This window comes from Prunus avium, chromosome 6, assembly GCF_965620075.1.
Source record: "Prunus avium chromosome 6, drPruAviu1.hap1.1, whole genome shotgun sequence".
NCBI classification, from domain to species: domain Eukaryota; kingdom Viridiplantae; phylum Streptophyta; class Magnoliopsida; order Rosales; family Rosaceae; genus Prunus; species Prunus avium.
Genome location: NC_142289.1, coordinates 10429975 through 10453491, shown reverse-complemented (window position 1 = coordinate 10453491; position 23517 = coordinate 10429975). Strand labels below are relative to the sequence as shown.

Sequence of the window (23517 nt, the reverse complement as noted above, 5' to 3'; positions counted from 1 at the left end):
GAGTTGGGCGTCGGTTGCGGCTTGCGGGTGGCTGTGTTAAAAAAACACAGACTAATAAAAGAATCCCAAAGACAATTTTTTAATGGGCAAGAAAAAAACAAAGGGGGATTGTGGGTTATGATTTATATACCACTATACAAAGATGGAGAAAGATATATGGTTTATATTATTATTTTTACAGAGGGAGAAGGAGAGGACAGGGGGGAGAGAGGGAGAGCAGAGGGGGAGAGAGAGGGCAGAGGATGGAGAGCGAGGGCAGAGGGGAAGAGAGATGGAGTAGAGGAAGGGGGATGAAAAGTTGTAGAAAAAAAAAAAGGAATTTTCATAAAAAAAAATTATTTAATTATTTTTCCATCCACATGTCACAATGTGATTGGAATATGGGCTCCACTTGTCTTCCACATCATACACTTAACAGAATTTTTAACGGAGGGACCATTTGTGATAAAAAGCCCTAACGTTAAGGACTATTAGTGTCACAAAAAAACCTCAAGGACCATTCGTGATAAAATCTTAAACGTTAAGCACCATTTGTGATAAAAAGCCTTATTAAAATGGTAAGAAGCACATATACTAGTGTCCATATCCCATTCCGCCTACAAATACTGTCGGCATGAGATTAAAAATGTTATCTTCTTTCAATTGCTAGATCTTAGTTAGGAAAGTCAAGTAGTATTTTGGTGCAGAAACAAAGTGTAAAGCTCAATAATATTTCTCACACGTATGGCATTTATTCTCAACTTTTTTCAGGGATATTCTAAGTTTATATATAATAATTAAAATACATATTACCTTTGTCTGGTTTTTTCATAACATCAACGGTATGAGGGAGAATTTATTGAAAGATTAAAGAATATCATTCTACCTAATCTTTAATCATGACATCCGGAATGAAATCATGAGCATTTCTAACCACACAAAATTTCACTCATGACCTATATACCTCATTCCCTCTATTTCTTTTATCTAATGACTGAGGTCAAGTTTCCATTACCGTGGAACTAATTTTACATATAAATAATTAATCTACAAAAATAAGTTTGTGCAAGAAACATGATGCAATTTTTAATTAATTTCAATGATGTACTGCCCAAGCAATTTCTTTATTCCTGCATTCGACAAACATGCAGATCTTTGCATGAAAGATTCTTGATTCTTGTTTGACATATATATATATATACTAGTGATCAAGATCCAAGAATATATATCAACCATTCTCTTCTTTTTCCTTTTCTTTTTCCGTCAATTATGCTCTCCCCCGGCATTATTAAAGCAGTGATTAGGACAAGAAAAAATTAATCAAACATTTAAATTATAATTAAGAGGATGGCTCATGGGTAAGAACAAAAATGCACGTTACATCACCAGGGCACTGTTGAGATAAGAGACTACCACTTGGGATTCCACTAACAATTGTCCCTCAAAAGCTTCTGTGTCCCCATGTGATTTTAGTGCAATTTGGGACCCAAATGCGTAGCTTGCTTGTCATCACCGTACGTTTACAAATCCTACTTTTCGCTTGATTTTCTTTGAAAAGAATTAGCCGCTGGCTGCTTCTGGGGGAGGGGGGGACATCTATTTCATGCTCTATAATGTAGTTGGTATTTGAAGGACATATTTGAAATGAGGTGTTTTAAGAAAAATTCAATTGTTGGGACAGTTACTTGGATCAAACTTCAGTTGTTGGGTTATGTAAGATTAACCCAAACTCGTAATTCGTATACCAAACTTCAAAATTGGATAAAGTCACTTGGATCATCATGGCGTTTGCTTTAGAAAAGTCTACTAACTAACTACCATGTAAAATGTGTTGTTTCAAGGTGGATTTTGATCCACGGGATCAATATGATTTCACCATAATCCAAGTGGGGTTTCTTCTAAAATAAAAAATAACAAGTCAAATCCCGTTTTTCATCTTTAGCTACCAAGTGAATTGAAATTTCTATATAAGGATATATAGTTTTAGAGAACATTGTTATTGCACCAAAGCATATCTAAGCACACTACATGACATAACAATATTGACTTTAAGAGTAAAGCTACATGAATTATTTTGAAATTTCATTAGATGACTGCTCATCATATTATTTAGCAACTGTCGTGGACTTGTCATACCCATTTTCAGCATATACAATTAGGGCTCATTTGGGACTACTTCTACTCATAAGCGCTTCTAATAAAAGTGTTTTTATAATAAAAATCTTGAATTTTTATATAAAAAAATCCAAGTACTTCCTGGAAAAGCACTTGAGAGTGCTTCTTTAATAAGCAATATGAAAAGACTTCTGCTCATAAGCGCTTCTGACAAATAATGTGATGAATCAATATGAACGACTTCTGTGAGCACAAAAATATTATGTACAACGACAGAAAGCGAGACTTGAGTTTGCGACAAAAAAGGTGGGTCAATAACATTTCAAAAATATAGAAAAGAGTGGGAAAATGTGACTTTTCATATATATGGTAAGAGTGGAAAGATATTTGTTCGGGCCCCCTAACCCCTATGCCCTAGGAATGAGAACGTGGGTGCATATATATCATAGCTTGTGTAAAGACCAAAGAATGTGATTGAACGGTATTTTTCACAACACCAACAACACCAGATAGTGCCCACTTGCTTCTGATTGCAATTTTGCAATGACTTGGATCATCAAAATGGCACTGTTGGTGAAAAGATCACACAGAACTGGAAAAGTGATGTGTACTCTGGCATCAAGGGGAGGAGGGTACAAAGTTTCAGTACAGAGAGGAGAAAAAAGGTCTTGAGATGATCGTCATGGAAATATTTGAAACTTTGAAGCACTATGGTCCATGGAACAGTGAAATTAGGACATGAAAATGAAGAGTGATCATTGATCAATGTGGGGCTGATCGGAATTTAGTGGTTGAAACAAAGTTGGATAGTCTTTGTTAGCCATCATGTTCTTTTGGGTATTGGGTCACTTTCCATGACGTCAAATTAATCGGCTAATTAAAATGCTTGAATTTCCTTGAAACTTCACGCTTTGTGTTGCATGTCATATCATATTATTTGTTCCCCCATTTGCAGATTTATTTTGGTTGTGAGGTTTATTCTTTAAATAGTAGAACCGCCATCGTGGTTCATGCAATAAAATAATCTACTAAGAAAATTCTTGCACTTAATCTCATTAACATAAATGTGTCTCATTTACATGAGTCTGCTCACCGTTATTTGAGAGGTGTCACTGAAGTGTAGGTCATATGGTAACGCTAAATTTATAAAATATAAATGCACACACAAATTGTTGTTGTGATTCTTCAACATAGTACTGACCAAAAAATAAGTTCTTGTTTGTGTGCAGTACAATGAATTGGACATTTGTGCACAAAAGTGTGAAATTCACCATAAAAAGAAGTCATGTACATTATTGCGTTTCGAGACACAATTTCTGCTTGATGAAGCCATTGACTCATGTGCAAACAGTGAATGCTGCAAATTCCAAGTAGCTTACCTAGAATATCCCTTGTGTTTTAAGTGTCACAATGGGACGTTTATGTTCCACATTGCAGTCCATACCTAATTTATTTTGACAAAGAAGGAAATTAGGGACAGGAGGACCATACGAATTTGATGAGAGAGTGGTCGTTTTGTGTGTCACTGTAATCTGTCGTGCACATAACAGTGTGCTTGTTTAGTTGTTTAATTAGGTTATGCTGCTGGTAGTGGTGCTTTTTAGTCTTGAATTGATTGGGTACTTTTGCAATTGTGCAAATGATGTGCACTTTTCGGCTCGGTAGTGGGTCTTTTTTGGGATATTTACTGTTAGGGCATAAGCACATCAGCACATTTTCTGACCATAAAATTGAGTGGCTGAAGGGTAAACAATTATTGTTTGGCAAAAAAAAGAAGGTAAACTATTATTGTTAGACCACTAAAATAGATCTACTGTTTAGAAAGAACCATACTCAATCGTTTGAAAGATTTCATATACTTGAGAGCCATCATTAGCATGGGAAATATGTGTCTTCACATTATATTTAACCATCACATGATCACAACAAGAAAGGAAGGGAGTACAACGATCTCCACATGATGTTGTGTTTTTTGCTTAACAATATGTGCATGAATTTATTACAGTAAATGGTACTCCGTTCAAAGTAACTAATTAAGTGCAAGATGCCGTTAGATGGGCAGCACCACCGTCAAGCCACCTCACACTCAACTTTGATGGAGCATTTGATCCTACCTCGGCCAAAGGGCATGTTGGGGTTGTTGCCAGAGACGCGGATGGAGGTTTTGTGGTTGCAATGGCAAAATCGGTTGGGGAAGTGTTGTCGGCTGAACATGTAGAAATTCTTGTGGCTCGTGAAGGGGTGGCCCTTGCTCTCTCACTCGGGATTGCATCTCCCATCTTCGAAGGAGACTCTGATGTGGTGGTTGCATCCATAAAGTGAGCAGGACATGATTATTCCAACATTGGTACCATTGTTGAAGACGTAAAGCATCTTCATAAACAATGTCCTGGCTCTCTTTTTCAATTTACTCATAGGGAAAGAAATGGTGTTGCACACCGACTTGCTCGATTTGGTCTGCATACTGTGAACAACTTTATTTGGTTTGAGGTGCCCCATAATCTTATTCAGGACACCCTATTCTGTGATTTGTTGAGTCAAGGTCAGGCGTGTTGTCCCTTCCCCCCAACCCCCCTTGTAATTTTTCGTTTATCAATAAAGTTTCCCTCGTTCTGTCAAGGTTCTCTAATAAATAAATATTTTAAAAAACCTTTTTTTATCCACCTGAATAATATTATAGAGTTAATGGGATCTAGTCCAATGAGAAAAGCCATTAATTTGCATATCAGTGGTCTTAGGTTTGAATATAATATATTTAAATTTCTAATGTAAAAAGAGAAGGCAAAAAGTCATTTTTAGTCCCTGTAATTTACCACTTTTACCAATATGGTCCCTCTATTTTACAATTTGATCAATTTTGTTCATATAGTTTCAATTCCAAGCAATTAAAGGACAATCCCCAATTTTTTTTTTTATCTAATTACTTTAATGTGGAGTGGCGTTTCGGGCCAATCATGCATCCCCTCCACAACTACTTCCTGACCACCCAAGCAACCCCTATTCTAGCTTTTCTTATGCTTTATAGGGTGATTGTGGGGGTGGTTGGGTTGTGGCTATAGAATAGGGAGTGGGTTGAGTTAGGAGGAAGAGGTTGGGTGGGGAGGGGGAGGGGAGATGGGAGAAGGTGGTTGGGAGGGGCTGCTGGGTGTTTGTGGGGGTGGTTGTGGAGGGGTTGTAAGTTGGACTGAAATGCCCTCCATATTAGAGTAATTTGACAAAAAAAAATGGGGATTGTCCTTGAACTGCTCGGAATTGAAACTACAGGGACAAAATTGATCAAATTGAAACTACATGGACCATAATGGTAAAAGTGGTAAATTATAAGGACCAAAAATGACTTTATACCAAAAGAGAATATAGGATCTTTGGTTATTATAATTACTTTGCTACCCTCCGAGTGCAGAGGTGGTTTTTTGTTGTTGTCGAAATTAGTGCATTGAAAAGAAATACACAATCGGAACAAAACACACCAAAACAGATACATAGATAGGGAGAATCCACTAGAACCAAGACCCGAACTAGCTATCAGACCCAAAAAAACAAAAAAGACCCGGACTAGCTAAAGGATTCTCATGGAGTTGGCATTTCAAGGGAACACCAAATGGCAATCAATGTTTTTTTGGTTGAATTGGCACCATATTATTGCACCGAATTGTTCAAATTTGGATAACAATGAATTATGAAAAAAGGCAAACAACATTTACTTTTAAAAATGTAATTATATTCCTAATCCTTCTGGAAAATGTTCACTTAGAAAGTCCCAGAAAAAGTATAACAAAACCACTCAAATTAAACCCCTTCACCAAAAACATGGTCCTAGTGGTGCCTGGTCTAAATTTCTAGCTCTGTCTCATAAATAAGTGAACTAAAATTTAATTGAATGGTAAATTATATATTCATTATGTACACACGAAAATGGTCATCAAATTGCTAATACAAAGGCACAGGAAAGCGAGGTGGCTTTGGCTGCTTTTGCACCTTCACAACAATCTTCTCTTCCCTTGGAGGTTCTCGAGGGCATGGCAATGCCATAAACTTTGGAATTTGATCCCCAGGCATTATCACAGGCAAGCTCTGCCTCTGCTTTAAATCCTAAGAAAAACAAACAGTCCATTAATTTATCTTCAATATAAAGAACAGGGTAAATGTTTTTAGATATCCGACATGTTATGTTACGGACAAGAACTGTAAACTTAAACTGTAGTTTAAATTGACAATTTGATAACATAACATAATAAAATATGCACGGCGACTGTAAAATGAATGAATTTACAGTTTACTGCAATTACCATGTGAGGAGGCTTGGATTTGGAGGGTGATTGTGGCTCAGCATCGGCCTCGGGGTCTGCGTCTTGGGTGAAAGATCTACGGAGTGATCTGAGCTTGTCCCAGTGGTAGCAGCAGGAGAAGATTCCGCTGAGGCTGAAGATGATGATCAAGAGGAGTGCTGTGCCAAGAGGGAAGCCCAAGGACGGCCGAGATGCATCCACGTGGGGTGGCGAAAAATCCTGGCTCTCCATCACTTGAATCTGAGGCTGCTGCTGCTGACGAAGACGAAGGTGGTGATGGTCCTGTTCCTTCACTCATGTGGTGAGGAGGACTCAGAGGAGCCAGAGTTTTTTTTTTTTTTTTTGGGTTGAGGAAATGGGATTCTGAGAATTTAAAAGAGATGGGTTTTTGGTGTGTTTGGAAATGGGAATTTATAAAAATGAGTATGAGGTTGGGGTGGGGGGGAGGAGAGAGAGAGTACGTGTAAAGGATACACTCAAATGTCCAGGCCATGGTACGGAATGAGAGTGGGGTCTACTTGCTTGGTGCTAAGCATAATGAATTAGACTTTGGACCTTATTTTGTTATGCTTTTGATTGTTTCCTTGGCAATAAAGAAACAAAATGATAGAAAAAACAAAAGAAGATAACATTAAAAATAGTTGGGAAAATTTTGGATCTAAATGTGAAAGCAATTAGAAAGATGCCCTTGAGCTGGCTGCCTTGATGCTTACTACTTGAAGGAAACCATTCATCTTTTTGTTCATGTATGGATGGCTGGCTCTGGTGCATGTTATTGTTGTCCAAAGGAAGAATTATTGTATTCCCAAAACCCTAATTTTAATATGTTTTCCCAAGCACTTGTTAATCAATTAGCATGTGTAAATCATTACTGGGTAACCACCTGTTTACTAATAATAGACCCCTTTAATCATTCAATCATATGCATGCATGAAGTCGGTGAGTATTCTGCGCAGAACATAGGGGAAAATCGAACACAAAACGTCAAAGTACAGAAACCTTTAACCGCTTGGATTTAGTGCAAATCTCAATTAAAAGAACAAATTTGTTGAATTAACATTTCTTTTTGTGGTGAAGGGGAGCCCATTTTGTGCAGTGCTGCTTATCCCTTACCACGGGGGTGGAGCCGTAGTCCTTTTCTTTCCTCCTCTTTTTGGCTAAAATGGCAGACACCTAAGACATATGAGTTTTTCCGAGCAAAAGCAGCCGTGTAGGTAGTTAGGTGAGTTTTTCCAATTATGAGACTGACATCACTTTTTCCATACAAAGCTAAATACCAAACGTGTCAACCAACTCTTGGATAAAGAAAATTTTTGCACAATTTTTATTCAAATTTTCATGGAATCTTGAGAAAAAAAGTAAAGGAATGATCAATGGGATCAAGATTTCATGGATTCTGCAAAAAAGTGTTCAAATTTTTTTAATGTGGTGCCTTGGACTATGGGGCACTTCCATTCCATTTGAGTGTTTTTGAAGAGATGGCTACGGTTGTGAACAAATTAATTAAAGAAATATGGACCCAAAGAGCAGCCGAAAAAAGAACATACCATGTGGTTGCTAATGCAACCAAAGTCTTATTTCAGCGACCGTAAAAGGACATGATCAAGCACAACAACAAAGTTGCTGCTGCTATCTTAGAAGATATGCCGTGTGGAACTCAAATTTTGAAAATACTTGGCAAAGACTTTACCTGTTTTTTTGACTTGTAAATTAACTCCAATTCCCTTAGACTAAGACTAGCAAAATCCTTCCGTACTGTTTTTCTCTTCACGATCTGGACTTGTTCTACGAATGAAGCTAAAAAGATTGACCCAATTGTTTGAGTTTTGTGTGTTTCACCTTCACTTCATTGACATGCTCTTCACACCCAGTGAAAAAAAAAAACAGAGAAGAGGAAAAGTAACAATTGAACTCTTGCAATTCCCCGAAGAAAATAGAGCCTGCATAATAGCGTATAAGATATAGGGTTCATTCATTACTAACTATCAATTGATTTCGAGTTAGATGCGTTAATTCTATCCTTAGAAAAAAAAAACAGAGAAGAGGAAAAGTAACAATTGAACTCTTGCAATTCCCCAAAGAAAATGAGCCTCGCATAATAGTGTATAAGATATCGGGCATCTTCATTCATTATTAATTATCAATTGATTTCGAGTTAGATGCGTTAATTCTATCCTTAGAAAAACAAAAACAGAGAAGAGGAAAAGTAACAATTGAACTCTTGCAATTCCCCAAAGAAACTAGAGCCTCGCATAATAGTGTATAAAATATCGGGCATCTTCATTCATTACTAACTATCAATTGAGTTCGAGTTAGATGCGTTAATTCTATTCTTAAAGAGAAAAAAATAATAAGGAGAAACCCTAAAAAGACAAAACAATATCGGCAACTAGGCTGTTAGTGCTTATTGGAGCCGAGTGAAATATGGCTCTGCCTTTTCTTGTCCAATGTGCCGGTCCTTACGTACACTCCAAAGACTATGAAGAGCTCTGTGCTAATTGAGGTCATACATGTATGTCATTTTCATATGCTTTCGGCCTTTTATCCACAGAGATCTGCAAGAACCAACGGAGCTGGGTTGCTTCCCAAGAAGGGTGCCCAACACTAAACAGTCTCCTTTCTGTTAGAGGAGCATTGATGAGTCCACACCAAGGCAACTTCTTGGTAGCTTCATTTTTGGTCTTACCTTGTTTGACATTCCAAGAAAATTATACCCAAGCAAGCAAACATGGTAGCCTATCTCTTGTGAAAGGAGCTTGTAGCTTAGGTCGTTAAAAATAGTTATCCATACACGTTTCGACTTCATTTGGTGGCCCGATTTGGATTGGATTGGATTGGAGTTGAGTCCAAACTAGTTTTTATAATATGTTGAGTTGTTATCCATTTTAACAAATACAGACTAAGCATGCCAAAAACGGCTAAGACTCTTATCTATTTTAATTCATATGGTCTATTCCAGTCCGTTGTCCATTGTATGGATGGCAATTTCCTATTAAGTAATGGGTCAGTTTTTACTTTTTCAATCTTGAAAACCATTCTTATAACTTTGTAATTTGTTGCACAGAAACCTTAGAAGATAGAGCCCATCCACAAAGAAGGCTTCAAATTGAGTTATGAACCCAACCAAAACCCAAGCTCAACTCATATCAAGCCCAATCCGGAATTGGGTCCTGTCAATTGATTTTCAACTATCTCCATCGTCGAGATTCAAAGATGCAACACTCAGATTTACTGGACCCAAATAGTAAAATAAGCCATGACGCTTTCCTTGTTTACTCTTCTAGAAAGGAAATAAAAAAAGTTTTATTGTAGGTAGGAATTTTCAAATCTAAGCTAAGGACATTGGGCTTTGGGGTGGGGGGAAAAGGGAGCCTAGAATCTCAAGGAGGAATTCAACCCAATCAAAATCTGGTGCATTAAATTTGGTTTTGCCAGGGAACTCATCACTAGGAAAATGCAGGCCAGGCCAGGCCAGGCCAGGCGGGCTTCAGGCAGCCTAGAATTTCTCCAGCAGCAAGCAAAGCAAGCAACATGCTTTTGTCTTTGGCAACAACGACACTGCCCCATGTTTCTTAATGAACGCACCACCCTACATCTATATTCTATACACTAGCTAGACTTCCTATTAGTAGCTAGCTACATAAATTACCATTAATAGTAATACAATTATTTTTCCAAAAAAAGGGAAAAAAGTAAATAAATAGTATGTGAAAGTGACGTGGGGGATGATGTCAGGGTGATGATAGATAACATTGTGGCATGCACGAAACATGAATGCTTGTGCCCAAGCGTGCAAGACCGCTACTGCCAGTTTCATCATCATGCTCTCGTTCGTTTAGACCGGACCAAACCCAAACTATAACCCCAAATATTTTTTGTTTTTTGTTTTTATTTTCATTTAGGCATTTAGACATTTAGACATTTATAATAAATAATAATAATAATTGATTATTAAAAGGGTAATTGTGGAAAAAAGAAAATGATGGAGGAGGGAGGTTATTTGTCCTGCTCACCACCCGGCAAACGGACGTCAACTGCCGTTTTCTTGTCCCCTAATCACACTGCCAACCCCTGTTTTTCTCTGTCCCCCTCCCTAATCTCTCTCCCCATTAATTGCCCCTTGCGTCACCGTCTCACCTACTCCATCCATGCGCTTTCTGATTTGTTTCCCTATTTTGTCCCTAGTAATTTCGTAAAATCTCAACGAAATCCACCATTTAATATTGATTTCTTCAAGCAACCATTTAATATTAAGATTAAATAGCAATGCAAGTTGCGAAAACCTAGGACATAAATCATACAAAACTAGTTAATAATGGATATCTGGTTTGATGATCAAATCGCATTCCTGGTTTAATGCCTTGGTTTACTCTTCTGAATGCGAAAGACTTTGTCGCCACTTACTTATGTTTTGCTTTATTTCTTAAATTAATTGTCAATTATATAGTATGCAACATTAATTTTCAGTAATCAAACTTTTTAATTTTTCAAAGGCCTAGAGACAACGTCTTCGGTGAGATTGGCTTGGTTAGACTTTAGACTTTCGACTTTCGGACTAGTGTAGGAAAAGGTTGGGGACGAGTAGGGTTATTCAAGGTAAAAGCTAGAGGGATACGGTGAGAGTTTATGGTGCATGAGTCAATGTTTGCAGTGGCTTGGTACGCGAGGCTCGAGGTGGTAGGGCTAGGAGGTGTGAAAGTGGATAAACTAGAGGGAATGCGGAGGCGGATTTCACACACACATTAATTTTTATTTTTTATTTTGCAACATTAATGTAACTATGATCAATTATATAGTATTCAACATTAATTTTTAATTTATTTCCATTGCCTTTTACTTTATTAAATGTTATTTTTTTTTAATTTTTATTTTGCAAGACTACAAGAACTAAAATACAAGTTGATGGACTAATATGTAACCCATGAATAAGTTTAACCTCATTTACCCTTAAATTGAAAATTTTACAAAAGTGTCGGAAATAACTAAAGGTATGACATATGGTCAAGTTGAAGGACTATATTAACTAAAATTGAGTTGGAAGACTAAGGCATGTTGCACGGACACTCCACTAAGCCCAGTGTTAGACACTCGGACACCTTTGTCCAACAATCAACGTCGTGTTCATGGTCAAGACACTCGCTGGACACGAGTCAACTAATGTGTTAATTCAATTATAATTCATATAAATTTAATAAAATACATTTGAAAAACTTGGAAAACTTGAATTTCACTGTATTGTATTGTGAAATTGAAGTATGAACATCAATATTTTGTTTTTTAAAAATATATAAGTATTATTATAATTTATTTTGTAATTGTTGTGTCCTCGTGTCCTAGTTTTTTGAGATTTGTTGTTTCCTCTACGTCCCTGTATCGTATATCCATGTCGCTGTATCCATATCCTTGCAACATGTATACCTCATTATAGTCGAGGAAATGAGATTTTTATAAATTAAAAAAAAAAGGAGCAATAAGATAAAATAATTGAACAAAAAGAGAAAAAGCTTTATAATATTTTGACACGAGCATGCCTTAAAAGCCCTTGTAACCAAACCGTCTATGCGCCAAAATTCTATTTGTTTGCTAATTTCCGAAACTAAAAAGACCAGACAGAAAATAGTATAAAGTTCTCACTGGAACCAAGAATTGACGGCTCGGATTCATTAAATTTAGTCAATCTCAGCCTTCAATCCTCCCATTCCTGTCCCAGATCGGCGCCGTGCAAAACCAGCCGGTCCGTATTTCGCAGACAAAGCATATATCAAAATAATAAAAAAAGCCAACCTTTTATCCGTATTTTCGGTTCTGCCCCTACTTGCTTTTTTTTCTTTTCAAAAGAAAAAACAAATCACTATTGTGAGCTTCGAGTTCCTCGGCGAGCTCAGCCTAAAACATAAAGCTTTTGTTGCTTTCTGCTTAATGGAAGGGTCTTAAGCTCTCTCTCTCTCTCTCTGCTCTGCTTTCTTGCTTTGTCTGCATTTTCTTTGAGATTTCAGTAAAGGGTTCGTCGGACTTCTCTTCTTTGTCTGATCAACACAAGTTCCTCCCCAGGTACGTGCTACGAATATTCCTTCTTTTTTATTTTTTGTTTTCATGCTTAAAAGCTTCTTTTATACTCTTATTACTTGTATGTAATTTGGAATATGGTTCAAGCTAAGCTTTTTTTGCTTGTTTGAATTCTGGGTCTTTGTGTTCTGAGATCTTGATACTGTCTAAGTTTGAGTTCGTTCTGGAAATTAGTCTTCTTTGATTTCTCTGTAATTACACCTTTCTGGGTTGGTTTTTGTTTTTGGGTTTTTATTTTTTAACTTCTGCATTTCACTGTTCATTATTTCAGGTCAAGGTCTCGAGCATTTTCAGTTTACTCCCCCTTTTTTTTTTTTTTGGATTTTTTTAGCTTGTAGTGGATCTTACCATTTTCCCTGTTTTTATAGACAGAAAAAATGTTTTACTTTTTTCCGTTGTCTGTTTGGTTTCCTGGAAAAATTGGGGAAATGAGAGAAAAGGGGATTACAAGTTTTTAAGAAAAGGTAAAGCTTAGCTCATGCAGACAAATGCTACAAAACCGAGGTGACCTTTTTCCTATTAAAGGAAGTAGAAAAACGCGGTTCTTCTTTTCAGTTTGTTTTTATTGTGCATTTGTTTTGGCTTTTGGATGGAACGTTGAAATTTTATTACAGCTAGTTTCTTATAAGCTTCTGAAACTGACATTCTGGAGCTTACTTCATGTTTTTGTTACATCCTTTCATTGGTGGTGAATTTACTTTTCCATTTTTGGTATGATCTTTTGTATAAGTTTCTTGTTGATGTTCTTTTGTATAAGTTTCTTCTTGGTTCATTTCTATGTTTTCTTTTTTGGGCTTTAGAAAACAATACTCTTGAACCTTGATTTCTATGTTTTCTGAAGCCTTATGATTATAGGTGCAGTACCAGTGGCCACTGGTCCAAGCTGTCTCTTTTACCCTTTCATGAACCTAGTGGCTAGAGATTTATGTGGTGCTAAAAATTTCATTAATTTTCTGCTAGGCACTGTTTTTTTTAGCAGGAAGTTTGCATACTGAAAAATCTTTATTCATCCCCTCAATTATTTTAGTGGGGCAATCATGATGAGAAAATACATGATGTCCAATCGATCAAAATTTCCAGAACTCTATTATTACTTTTTGTGAATTTAATTTCCATCAGATGAAATAGTTAGACGTTTAATCAGTGTACCTTCCCCATCTTGTGCTGTCAGGATTTTCATGTTTTGGTTTCAGTGTTGGTTAGGCAAGCAATAGATCTGATAATTTTTTTAATTTTGTTTTCATTTAAAGCAGTGTAGTTTCCATTTAAAGCAGTGTAGTTTCTAATGTCTCCACCACTGTTGGGTGGTGAGGAGGAAGGACAGAGCAATGGATCTGTGGTAGCTTCTTCACGCTCTATGGACTGTATCTCCCATAATGGGTCTGGACTGAAAGAACGCAACTACCTTGGGTTGTCAGATTGTTCTTCGGTTGACAGCTCCACGGTTTCGAGCTTGTCAGAAGAAAAGAAGAACAAGCTGAATTTTAAGGCCACTGAGTTGAGGCTTGGTCTTCCTGGATCCCAATCACCAGAACGGGAACCAGATCTTTGCTTGCTGAGCCCAGGAAAACTTGACGAGAAGCCACTGTTTCCTTTGCTTCCGTCAAAAGATGGAATCTGCTCCTCATCACAGAAGAATGTTGTTTCAGGCAACAAAAGGGGCTTTGCTGACACCATGGATGGATTCTCAGAGGTGAAAAGTTCTGTTTATACTGAAGGAAATTGGATGTTTCATGCAGCTGGTTCTGATTCTGAATCTCCAGAATCTGTTGGACAAGGGAAGTTTCCTGTGAATTCAATCAATGTAATGCTATCATCCAGGCCTTCTGGGACTCAGCCAACCATGACAAAAGAGGTGCTCACTAAAGTTTTACAAGAACAGTCTCATGCTACGAATGGAGCCAGCCATAACCCTTTGGGTGCTTCTAACAACAGCAGTGCCCCAGCTGCTAAGTAAGATGAAATTTTCATTTGAGGATTGTGAAGCTTTATATGAAAGTTGTGGTTGTTTGTAATCGTATCTTCATCTTTGTTTGACAGGGCACAAGTTGTTGGGTGGCCTCCAATTAGATCATTTAGGAAAAATTCTTTAGCCACCACCTCAAAGAATAATGACGAAGTTAATGGAAAACCTGGTCCTGGTGGTCTTTTTGTCAAGGTCAGCATGGATGGTGCTCCCTACTTGAGGAAGGTAGATCTGAGAACCTACTCTACATATCAAGAGCTGTCTTCTGCTCTCGAAAAGATGTTCAGCTGTTTTACCATAGGTGAACTATTGCTCTAGTTTATTTAATAGTAATATCGTGCCTTTATTTTCTTTTTCTTATCAATGCGGTCATTTCATGCTTGGATATTGATGGATGTTTGCAATCTGAGATTTCTAAAGGGCAAACAGAGAAAACCATCCCATTTTCTGCATGAACCCAATTTGTGCATTTTTTAATTGTGATTTCAGGGCAATATGGATCCCATGGAGCTCCGGGAAGGGAAAGACTGAGTGAGAGTAAGCTGAGAGATCTTCTTCATGGATCAGAATATGTGCTTACATATGAGGATAAGGATGGTGACTGGATGCTTGTTGGGGATGTCCCATGGGAGTAAGTTCTGATTTACCCGTTTAGTGTTCCAATATTTCTCTTATTGCTTTCCATCCACAAAGACAATTTTTTAAACTATTTAGTGTAGAAACATTGTTGCTTTATTCCAAAAGTTAAGCTTTTCATTCGAAGTTATATTTGTCATATCATTTGAATGTATAAATGTTATAGCCATTTTTACTTAACTAACAGTAAAAATTTGATGTATGTTGGTAAAATTTACATGTATGGTTGAGTGAGGAATATTATAGTTCACTTGTGAAGGTGGGTGATACTAGAAGGGCGAGAGATTTATCAATGAAATACTGCATTACCCACCTCATGTCAGGAGGGTGATAGTATATTGTACATTTTAAACCATCCAAGAAACTAGAGATTTGAGATTCTGAAGCATCTCAAGGATTGCATGGTCTGCTTTAGTCTACATTCAAATCCTCTATCTTTGATTTTTACATTAATTGAGTCCATGCGATGAGAATGTATGCAAGTTCATTGATCATATGATGTGGGGTGCAAGATGGGATGGACAACAAAGCTATCGTGCAACTTTTATTTTCCTATTTACAGAGAGAGAAATCCACTGTGACTAAGGATGTGAGGTTGACCATCATAGTATCATTTACTGAGTTGATGGAAATATGAGAATATGCACGAATCTTGTTTGGTTGACATACAATATTTTTACCTCAGATGAATTCTTGCATAAACTATTTAAATTATACATGTTATACCTCAATTTCCATATTCATTTGTATATGTTTTCTATATTAATAATGATTAAAATAAAAATAATTATAAATAAATAAATAAAAGGAAGGTCCATTTGTAGTATTAAAGTTTCAAAATTGACAAGTTTTTAATTGATAAGCTCACTCATAAATTTTTGAAAATGTGATAGTAGAAAGACTTCAACTAGTTACTTTATGATAAACTACCAACTCAAGAAACCTTGTTCCATATGCTAAAATTAAGTTCTTCTGTTTTGTATAATTTATATCCTTCTATGGATGCAAAAATGTTCAAGAGTTTTAAGTATTAACAGCAATCATGAGTAGTCTCATTTTTCTCAGACAAAAGAGGAAGGGAAATAATGGGGAAAAAAACAAAGGCAAGAAAAGTAGTTCATTCTAATATCATGTATCCATAGGCCATGATACTCATCTCAGGCATTTTTATTTTTGATTTATGTAATGCATCTGCGATTTTAACTCCAATTCGACTTTTAACAGGATGTTTATTGATTCGTGCAAGAGGTTGAAGATAATGAAGGGCTCCGATGCCATTGGCTTAGGTTTGTCTTTAATGATCTCCCCTACTACTATTTGCACTGATTGGGCTGATAATAATCATCTTATGTGGTAAAAAATGTCATATTAGGTTTGGGAGTGTTTATGTCTGTAAACAAAAGGGTAGAAAGATACATTTCTAAGTTTTACCAAATTTATCTTGTTGGCGTGCTCAGCTGGACCAGTTGATAAATATTTTCATGGCCTTATCAGATGGATATTGGGAATTAAATGATTATAAAACAATATAGGCTGAAATTTTTTTAGGCAGTGAATGAGGGGTGAATTTTGTAGGCTGGTTTGTTGAGGATCGGTATCCAGCAATGAATAGATCTGTCTTAGTTGACTTGAATGCTAAGCAAAGAAGATCATGTGATATAGGAGAATCTGTTTTGACTTTCCGAGCCCTGCAGTGAAAGGGTATAACAAGTAAAGTTGGTATTTTGACATGAACTATTTTCTAGTGGAGTTCATCTAAGGTTGAATTTGACAGCATAAATGATGTTTGCAATATCTGTTCGAGGTAGAATGCATTGAAGTGATGGTTTCAGTTTCATATGGTAAATTGTACTCTTATACTGCCCTTTCTTTGTTGGTTTTTTTCGTTTAGCTCCTAGAGCCATGGAGAAATCCAAAAACAGGAACTAGACAGTGCCTGAAATCGACTGTTTCGGGTTCCCATTTTCAATTGAACATTATCGTGGGGAAAGAGGAGTAAGCTGCAAAAGTTGGAACTTGGAAGGAAGAACACAGACAGTATGGCCTGGGCTGGATGGCAGTATCATGTTGAGCATCTTGTCTTGCTGATGTTTTGATTGTCTGAAGAAGAAAAAAATGAGCCATTGTTTTTTAGTCTGTTTATTATGAAACATCTTAAAACATGTTAAGAATATTAGGATTTGTGGAGTTCATAATGTTATAGCCAACTAGTTGAAGTTTGTGATGCTGATTATTGTTCTTGCATGTAATGCTTCTTCATCACTCTCTTTATAGGCTTCCTTTTCAGTAATGTCACTAATTTTCCCTTTTTGCCGGTTTCTTTACTTGGCCTCATGCTCAGCCTTGTTCCTCATTAATGGCTAGATTGGGCTGGGTTCGTACCGGGCCATAAATAGGTCTTGTTGCTGCCCGGCCTGGCTGTCTCAGATTTATGAATAACTCAGTCAACGTGATGCATTAAGATTATGTTCAACAGGCCATGTTCTTTAATCTGCGAGATTCTATTCTCTGCACATTGACTACCGCCCCATGTGGCAAAGATGTTGTCTCTTTGTGTTCTATATATGATTACCAGTCATAATCATGTTCAGCCGTCGGAGTGTAGGAGGTATAGACAAAATGTTCAAGTGCTTCCTGTTCCTGGTATATTAACTAGAGCATAGAGTAGAGGCCGTTGTCTGTTAACAAACTGAAGCATGTTTAGCTTACTCTTCATTTAAGTTCAGAATTTGGTTCGAGGTTGGATTGCCGTCCATCCAAGTCCTCCGAAAATCGGGTAGGCCGGGTTAGGTGGGTCGACCAATCTCTCAAGATTTTACTTATTTGGAATTAAAATAGAATCAAAATGAGGTAATTGCTAAATGAAGCACATGGATAAGCCACTTGCCGGGATATATATCAACACCTCGGAAGCTTTAGCTCAAAGGAACTGCACGGTATATCCCTTGGAAAGATGAAAGGCCCAAAACAAAAACTGAACTCAGATATTCCTAGGTCTCTGCTAGCCCGGTAGTTTATTTCAAAATATAAAAAACAAAAAGTATAAAAGTCATTTTCATAAAATCAAAAGGCAATTATGATATAATCCCAAGTTCAAAGCCAAAAATGATGTTTGCTAGCTAGATAGCACATTGGTGACTGGTTGGTACTTTGTCAATTTTCATAATTCAGGTCAGGGGAGATGCAATCAGATCCAGTAACTCAAATAAAGCAGCATCCGGCTCAGTGGATATACACATTGACTTTTGATGCATCAAAATACTTCCATCGATCACTTTCTTGTGGCAGGAATATTTGGTAGATTTGCTAAAATAATAAGTATATCATAATCTTCATAAGTGGAAGCAATAATTATTAATTTTATTTCAAGGGTAAGCCTTCCTTTCCAGTATTTAATTTCCCACTTTTATATATATATAAATAAAAACATCATCCAAATAGCTCCATTGCTGCAGCATTATCAAACCAAGCTTTCCGCCCACAATTCTTTATTTGTCATTATATTTGATGTGACAATTAATTCATATGAGCTTGATGAATGCACCTTTTGACTTTTCTGTTCTGCAATGTTGACCATTTTCTTGATCATGTGGTGTTTGTTGGCTTCAAGCCCAGGTGATGCTGTGGTTGGTTCATAATTCCTTGGATTATTCTTGTGAGGTTAGTGAGTGAGTGCAAAGCATAATCATGAGATTAATTACATTTAATATTGTTTATGACTTGATTTATTAATTCCAGATTCCATGAACCATCATGTTACTTTTGATTTCAATCATATGAAGTGGGTAGCTTATGATGATGTTGTTGCTGACTGATAAAAAATCATAGCCCTTGATCAAGAGTTTTTATATATATTTTTTTTGTCATTTTCTCCCCATCTATCATGGAACCTGTGATATTTGTTTTGAATGTAAATTTGAAGTAGCAATACTTTTGGTGGAAACTAAAGGGTGATTTCATAGATCTTATTGTCTATCAAATCAGACATATAAACTGCACCTCACTGTCCTAAAAATAACTGACAAAGTTTGTACTTAAACATGGCCTTGTCATTTGAGTCTTGCTAGCTCGGGTTTTGAGCATATAAGTTCGAGGTTGGGTTCATTTTTTATCATCCAATTTAAATTGGGTAAACGTACATTGTCAAAGTGTTATGGGAATTCGAACTTGAAATCACTAGTTTGTAAGTTAAGATTATTTTTCCATTTGGCTATACCCGTTAGCAGTTGTATGCGCATTTTGTTCCATAACCAATATTAGTAGTTCAATGTTTGATGTTTTGCTCACCAACACCATAAGTACATGCAATATTGTCTAGGAGAGTGATTTCTAGGGGAAACTTTACATCCATTTTGTACTTGTATGTTCTAGTATTTAAAATCTAAATTATAAGTGCGTATGTATAATTAATTTTAGACATAAGCACAAAATCAACACGAAAAATTGTAAACTATTCAAACAAATATCAAACGATATCCGAAGGGGTCGGTAAAATTAGTTGAAATCAATGATAAGTTAGTGGGAAAAAGCTGTGGTGGTTAGTGAGATTCGTTGGAATCATTTGTCCATTTGAAGTTGTTCGGTTGGGAATATTCTCGTCTGGTTAAAATTATAGCAAAGATTAAAAAAAAAAATTATAATTTACAGTGACCAATAATAAGCCCATCATGTGGCTCAAATCTTCCTCGAAGAAATAGACAGATTTCAGATGTCAGATGTGGCAGCAGTAAACTGTAAAAGAAATGTGATTGACGGCAAAGGTCATTCTTTGCTGGGCTGATAGTGGGGGACACAAGTACTAGTGAATTGCTTCTGAGTAATTCTTAGAAATTGGTAAATTTGTTCCTTAATGTTGAGCCTTGAGGCGACATATCCCATTAATGTTGATCAATTTTTGCAACGTTAGACATGATCATTTCACCCAAGTTGTAATCGTTTTTCAAACTTGATATCATAATTAAGATTGTTTCAACTTCGAGAAAAATGATGATCATTTCAATATATGCACGGTGTCACGTACCTTAATTATGATGTAATAGTCGGAAAATTCAAGTATAGAAATGCAGTTGTAATTTGAGTTCATACAATTCAATGAATTTTTATGTTTTTAACAACATGATAATGTATCACACACATTTTAGGGCGTGTAAAATTCATGTAGTTTAACTCGATTTCAATTAAAACCTTTATATTGGACTTAAATCACGAGCGAGGCACGTGACCACATCATCCATTCAATTGACGGAAATAAGGATATCTCCTCGAACTGCAAACCTTAGACAACTACAAGGTAAGATTGGAAAGAACAGGAACTACATGAAAGAAAGGTAGCTGTTTTGCGACCCCATCCATTGAACAATCGCTTTAACCTCTCGGCCACCCAATGTTTCCCAAAAATGTGTACATATTATTAGACCCTTTGAAAATAACATGAGCATCTCTCTCCATAGATCCCTTTTTTTGCCACTGGTGATGTCTATAGTTATGGTGGTTCTTCTAAAATGGGCCATTTGAGCTGTCATGGGAGCTGAGTGATCATTTTCATGTACCTGCTGGTAATGGAACAACTCATATGAATCAAGGTGCCATGAGTTGAGCTGACTCAGCTGAGTGTGACCTTTCATCATTTGGATTATCGGTTTCAGCATCTCTCACAACTGTCTAGTTTGTGTAACAAACTAATTGTAATTCATATATTTTTTTGTCTGCATCTGGTTTTTAGAGTCAACAATGATTCATAGGAAATTGGTATACGTGGATTAGGTCAGTTAGTTAAGGTAGTGTGTCCGCCTCTTTGTATTCGAGTTCAATCCCCCTCTCCGTACATTAAAGACCCCTCCCCCTAAAAAGAAAAAAAATTAGAAAAGAAATCATCTGTATAACTACTGTCCTGTCTAAATTGAACAGTCTAAGTTTTGTTTGTGCAGAGTTATTTGTGTGCAAGAATTTGGAAAAAAGGAATTGGAGTACACGTCAAGTACTTGATTAAAAGAAGAATCTGTTTTTTTGTTGTTTTTGTGAAGTTAATGTTTCCACCTGTTAGTGGAAGGGAAGAGTAATTGCACAAGTGACGTTATAAAGAAAATTATGACATTTTCAAGTCAAAATTATAAATATAAAGGGAAGTACCACTCATACACATACCACTAGTAAAAAAAAATGGCAACAATCACCATTATTTGGTGATATTTGTGGCCATGACAAAAGACATTAGTCACCCTTTTTTTACTTCTTTGGTGACTTTTAGTCACGAAATATCACCAAATAATAGTAATTGCTGTCACTTTTTTTTGTAGTGTACACATACACATGCTCTTGATGATTTCATTTGTTTTTCTTCACTTTCCTTTTTTTTGTTTTTGTTTTTTCTAAAAAAAAATCATGTACTTACGATCCTATAAAAAGAGCTAGTTAGACAACAATAATGTATTTATCCTTTCATTACGTGAGATAGACACGAAGTTATATACAACTAATTGTAGATAAACACTACTCCTATAAAAGGAAACTAACAAGTAGTTGCATGCCCTATGTAGACTCGTTTGGTGGGTTCCCTTAAACCAAAGCCACTACCTGTGAGTCGATAACTCATAGATCAACGTATACATCGACATTAATTAACGATTATTTATATGCGTCAACGATACAAATGAACATTTTCTTTTTTATGGCAAGACAGTGTTGTTGTTGTCCATCATTCTCATTTCCTCTATGCCCTAAACAGGTCCCAACAGCAATGAAGACTTCTTCTTATTTGCATTGACACATTCCTTTCAATCCTTCTTTTAAGTACGTTTTGGGCATAAATAGACTCTATGCATACATTTATATATATATATATATAGCCCTCAACAACACATTCACTGTACTGTATATGCTGATCAAAGCATTCATTTTCAGCAGTGCCTTGACACAGCTCATATATATATATATATATATGAGCTGTATATATGCTGCCACATTGCTGCGTACGAATCAATGGCTGCAAATCTTTCTTTTTAAAGCCATCGTCGTGTTCTTCCTACTACCCCATTTATTTTATGCATATGTGTCACAATTTTGGTATTTAATTTTTTCACCTAGCTACGTACGACATGAATTTAATTCTAATTGATGCCGTTTGATACCGATTGATCATGTTTTTTTTAAGTATGTTTGCATTTAAGTTTCAGCAGCTTCCAAAACATTGCTGGTCCTGCGGAAATGAAATCTGGGAACGTGCATGGCTAATATTTTCATTGCATGTAGAGAGGGAGAGAGAGAGAGAGAGAGAGATTGATAAGGATGGTTTAATTAGGAGTACTTGTGGCATGTTTTACAGTCATTTCGAATTTCCTCTAAATTAATCTAATTTAAGAGAGGGAAATTCAAACTTGGGTGCAAAGAGGCGGACTCACTTCCCTGGCCATTTAGAATATTCTTGATTTCTCTTTCTGTTCTTCCTTTTGACTAAAAACAAATAGAAACTTAATAAGATCTGAGATTGGAAGGTGAGAGTCAAAATCAGGCCTTAAATGCCTCTTCCGAAAACGTTTGCTCATTAATATTTGGATGCCTAGGCTTTTTTCAGCTTAAGGCCTAAATTTAATAAATACGATCATTGTAGAGGTATCAAAATTTCCACGTTATACCTTATAACTTAGGGGTGGCACCCTTCATCCCCTCAAAGTCAAAGCCTTTGAATCTCACGTAGGCAATGAGCTGAGTTTTTCTGGGGAGAAGCACGTTTAAGTAATTTTATGTGATTCTGGAAAGAAGCACATAGGAGGTGATTCTCTATATATACACTTAAAACATCATACGGAGAAATAATTCTCCATAAAAGTGATTATTGGTCTATCCAAAATCACTTCAAAACGAGCCCTTAATTAACTAAATATATATTTTTTTTTTGCCTTTCTCACAAACCTCTTATATTGGATTGCCTAATGCCCAAATGTTAGGAGACCAATATGAACGAATTGGACGCATCTTCTGATCTTGTTGCAGGAAGACTCTTAATATATAATTAGCATTTTCTTTTTGGATGCAAGTATTATGATGGGTTGACAGAGATCGTAGCAGTTTATATTCATGGCATGTGCCCCAATAATGAGAACCCATCGCAACTACCAACCAGAGTGGAAAATCTTACAAATTTCATAAACTTGTATGATCATTAATCCTATTTATTATTAATTATTTGCTTGGAAACTGATTATATTATATGCTTAACCATGTGACTTAACTTTACCTCCCCAAGTTATAATGGCACTAGAATGTGTATGAGAGTAAATCATGTACTAATTTATTTACCAAGTTGTTTACTTTAAGAAAATGATCAAAAGGTGAACATAATTAATTACCTTTCATCATAGCTCAATTGTATATTTCTGTCACACCTTGGAATTTTATATCTTGCTTAAATTATATTATATATTTTTTGCTGAATTAATTTAGACATATATATGTTTGGATGCATGCATA

The 23517-nt window shown here is 36.2% G+C and overlaps 2 protein-coding genes across 5 annotated transcripts; one reads left to right on the top strand and one right to left on the bottom strand.

Annotated features, from left to right (window-relative positions):
* Window positions 1-5951: 5951 nt before the first annotated feature.
* LOC110746871 (hydroxyproline-rich glycoprotein family protein) lies at window positions 5952-6795 on the bottom strand. Its single transcript, XM_021947099.2, has 2 exons — window positions 6384-6795; window positions 5952-6186 (listed from the first exon to the last, which is right to left on the bottom strand). The coding sequence occupies exons 1-2, from the start codon at window positions 6612-6614 to the stop codon at window positions 6025-6027; spliced, it is 393 nt and encodes a 130-aa protein (XP_021802791.2). The 5' UTR covers window positions 6615-6795; the 3' UTR covers window positions 5952-6024.
* Window positions 6796-12210: 5415 nt separating this feature from the next.
* IAA9 (indole-3-acetic acid inducible 9) lies at window positions 12211-17371 on the top strand. Of its 4 annotated transcripts, none has more exons than XM_021976799.2 (6): window positions 12211-12434; window positions 13700-14402; window positions 14490-14716; window positions 14905-15046; window positions 16276-16337; window positions 16943-17371. In XM_021976799.2, exons 2-6 carry the CDS (start codon window positions 13735-13737, stop codon window positions 16978-16980), a joined length of 1137 nt encoding a protein of 378 aa, XP_021832491.2. In that variant the 5' UTR covers window positions 12211-12434; window positions 13700-13734; the 3' UTR covers window positions 16981-17371. The 4 variants fall into 4 exon arrangements, with proteins under 4 accessions (XP_021832491.2, XP_088110850.1, XP_088110851.1 ...); XM_088254724.1 differs by having other exon boundaries at window positions 12217-12434; window positions 13703-14402; XM_088254725.1 differs by lacking the exon at window positions 12211-12434 and adding an exon at window positions 13015-13160 and having other exon boundaries at window positions 13703-14402.
* Window positions 17372-23517: the final 6146 nt, after the last annotated feature.

Excerpts from the sequence above, each read along its gene's own strand:
- LOC110746871 (XM_021947099.2), bottom strand. The coding sequence starts at position 6,614 with ATGGAGAGCCAGGATTTTTCGCCACCCCACGTGGATGCATCTCGGCCG. Across the intron at positions 6,187-6,383 it reads AATCCAAGCCTCCTCACATG|GATTTAAAGCAGAGGCAGAG; the intron begins GTAATTGCAGTA and ends TGTTTTTCTTAG.
- IAA9 (XM_021976799.2), top strand. The coding sequence starts at position 13,735 with ATGTCTCCACCACTGTTGGGTGGTGAGGAGGAAGGACAGAGCAATGGA. Across the intron at positions 14,403-14,489 it reads AGCAGTGCCCCAGCTGCTAA|GGCACAAGTTGTTGGGTGGC; the intron begins GTAAGATGAAAT and ends TTTGTTTGACAG. Across the intron at positions 15,047-16,275 it reads GTTGGGGATGTCCCATGGGA|GATGTTTATTGATTCGTGCA; the intron begins GTAAGTTCTGAT and ends GACTTTTAACAG.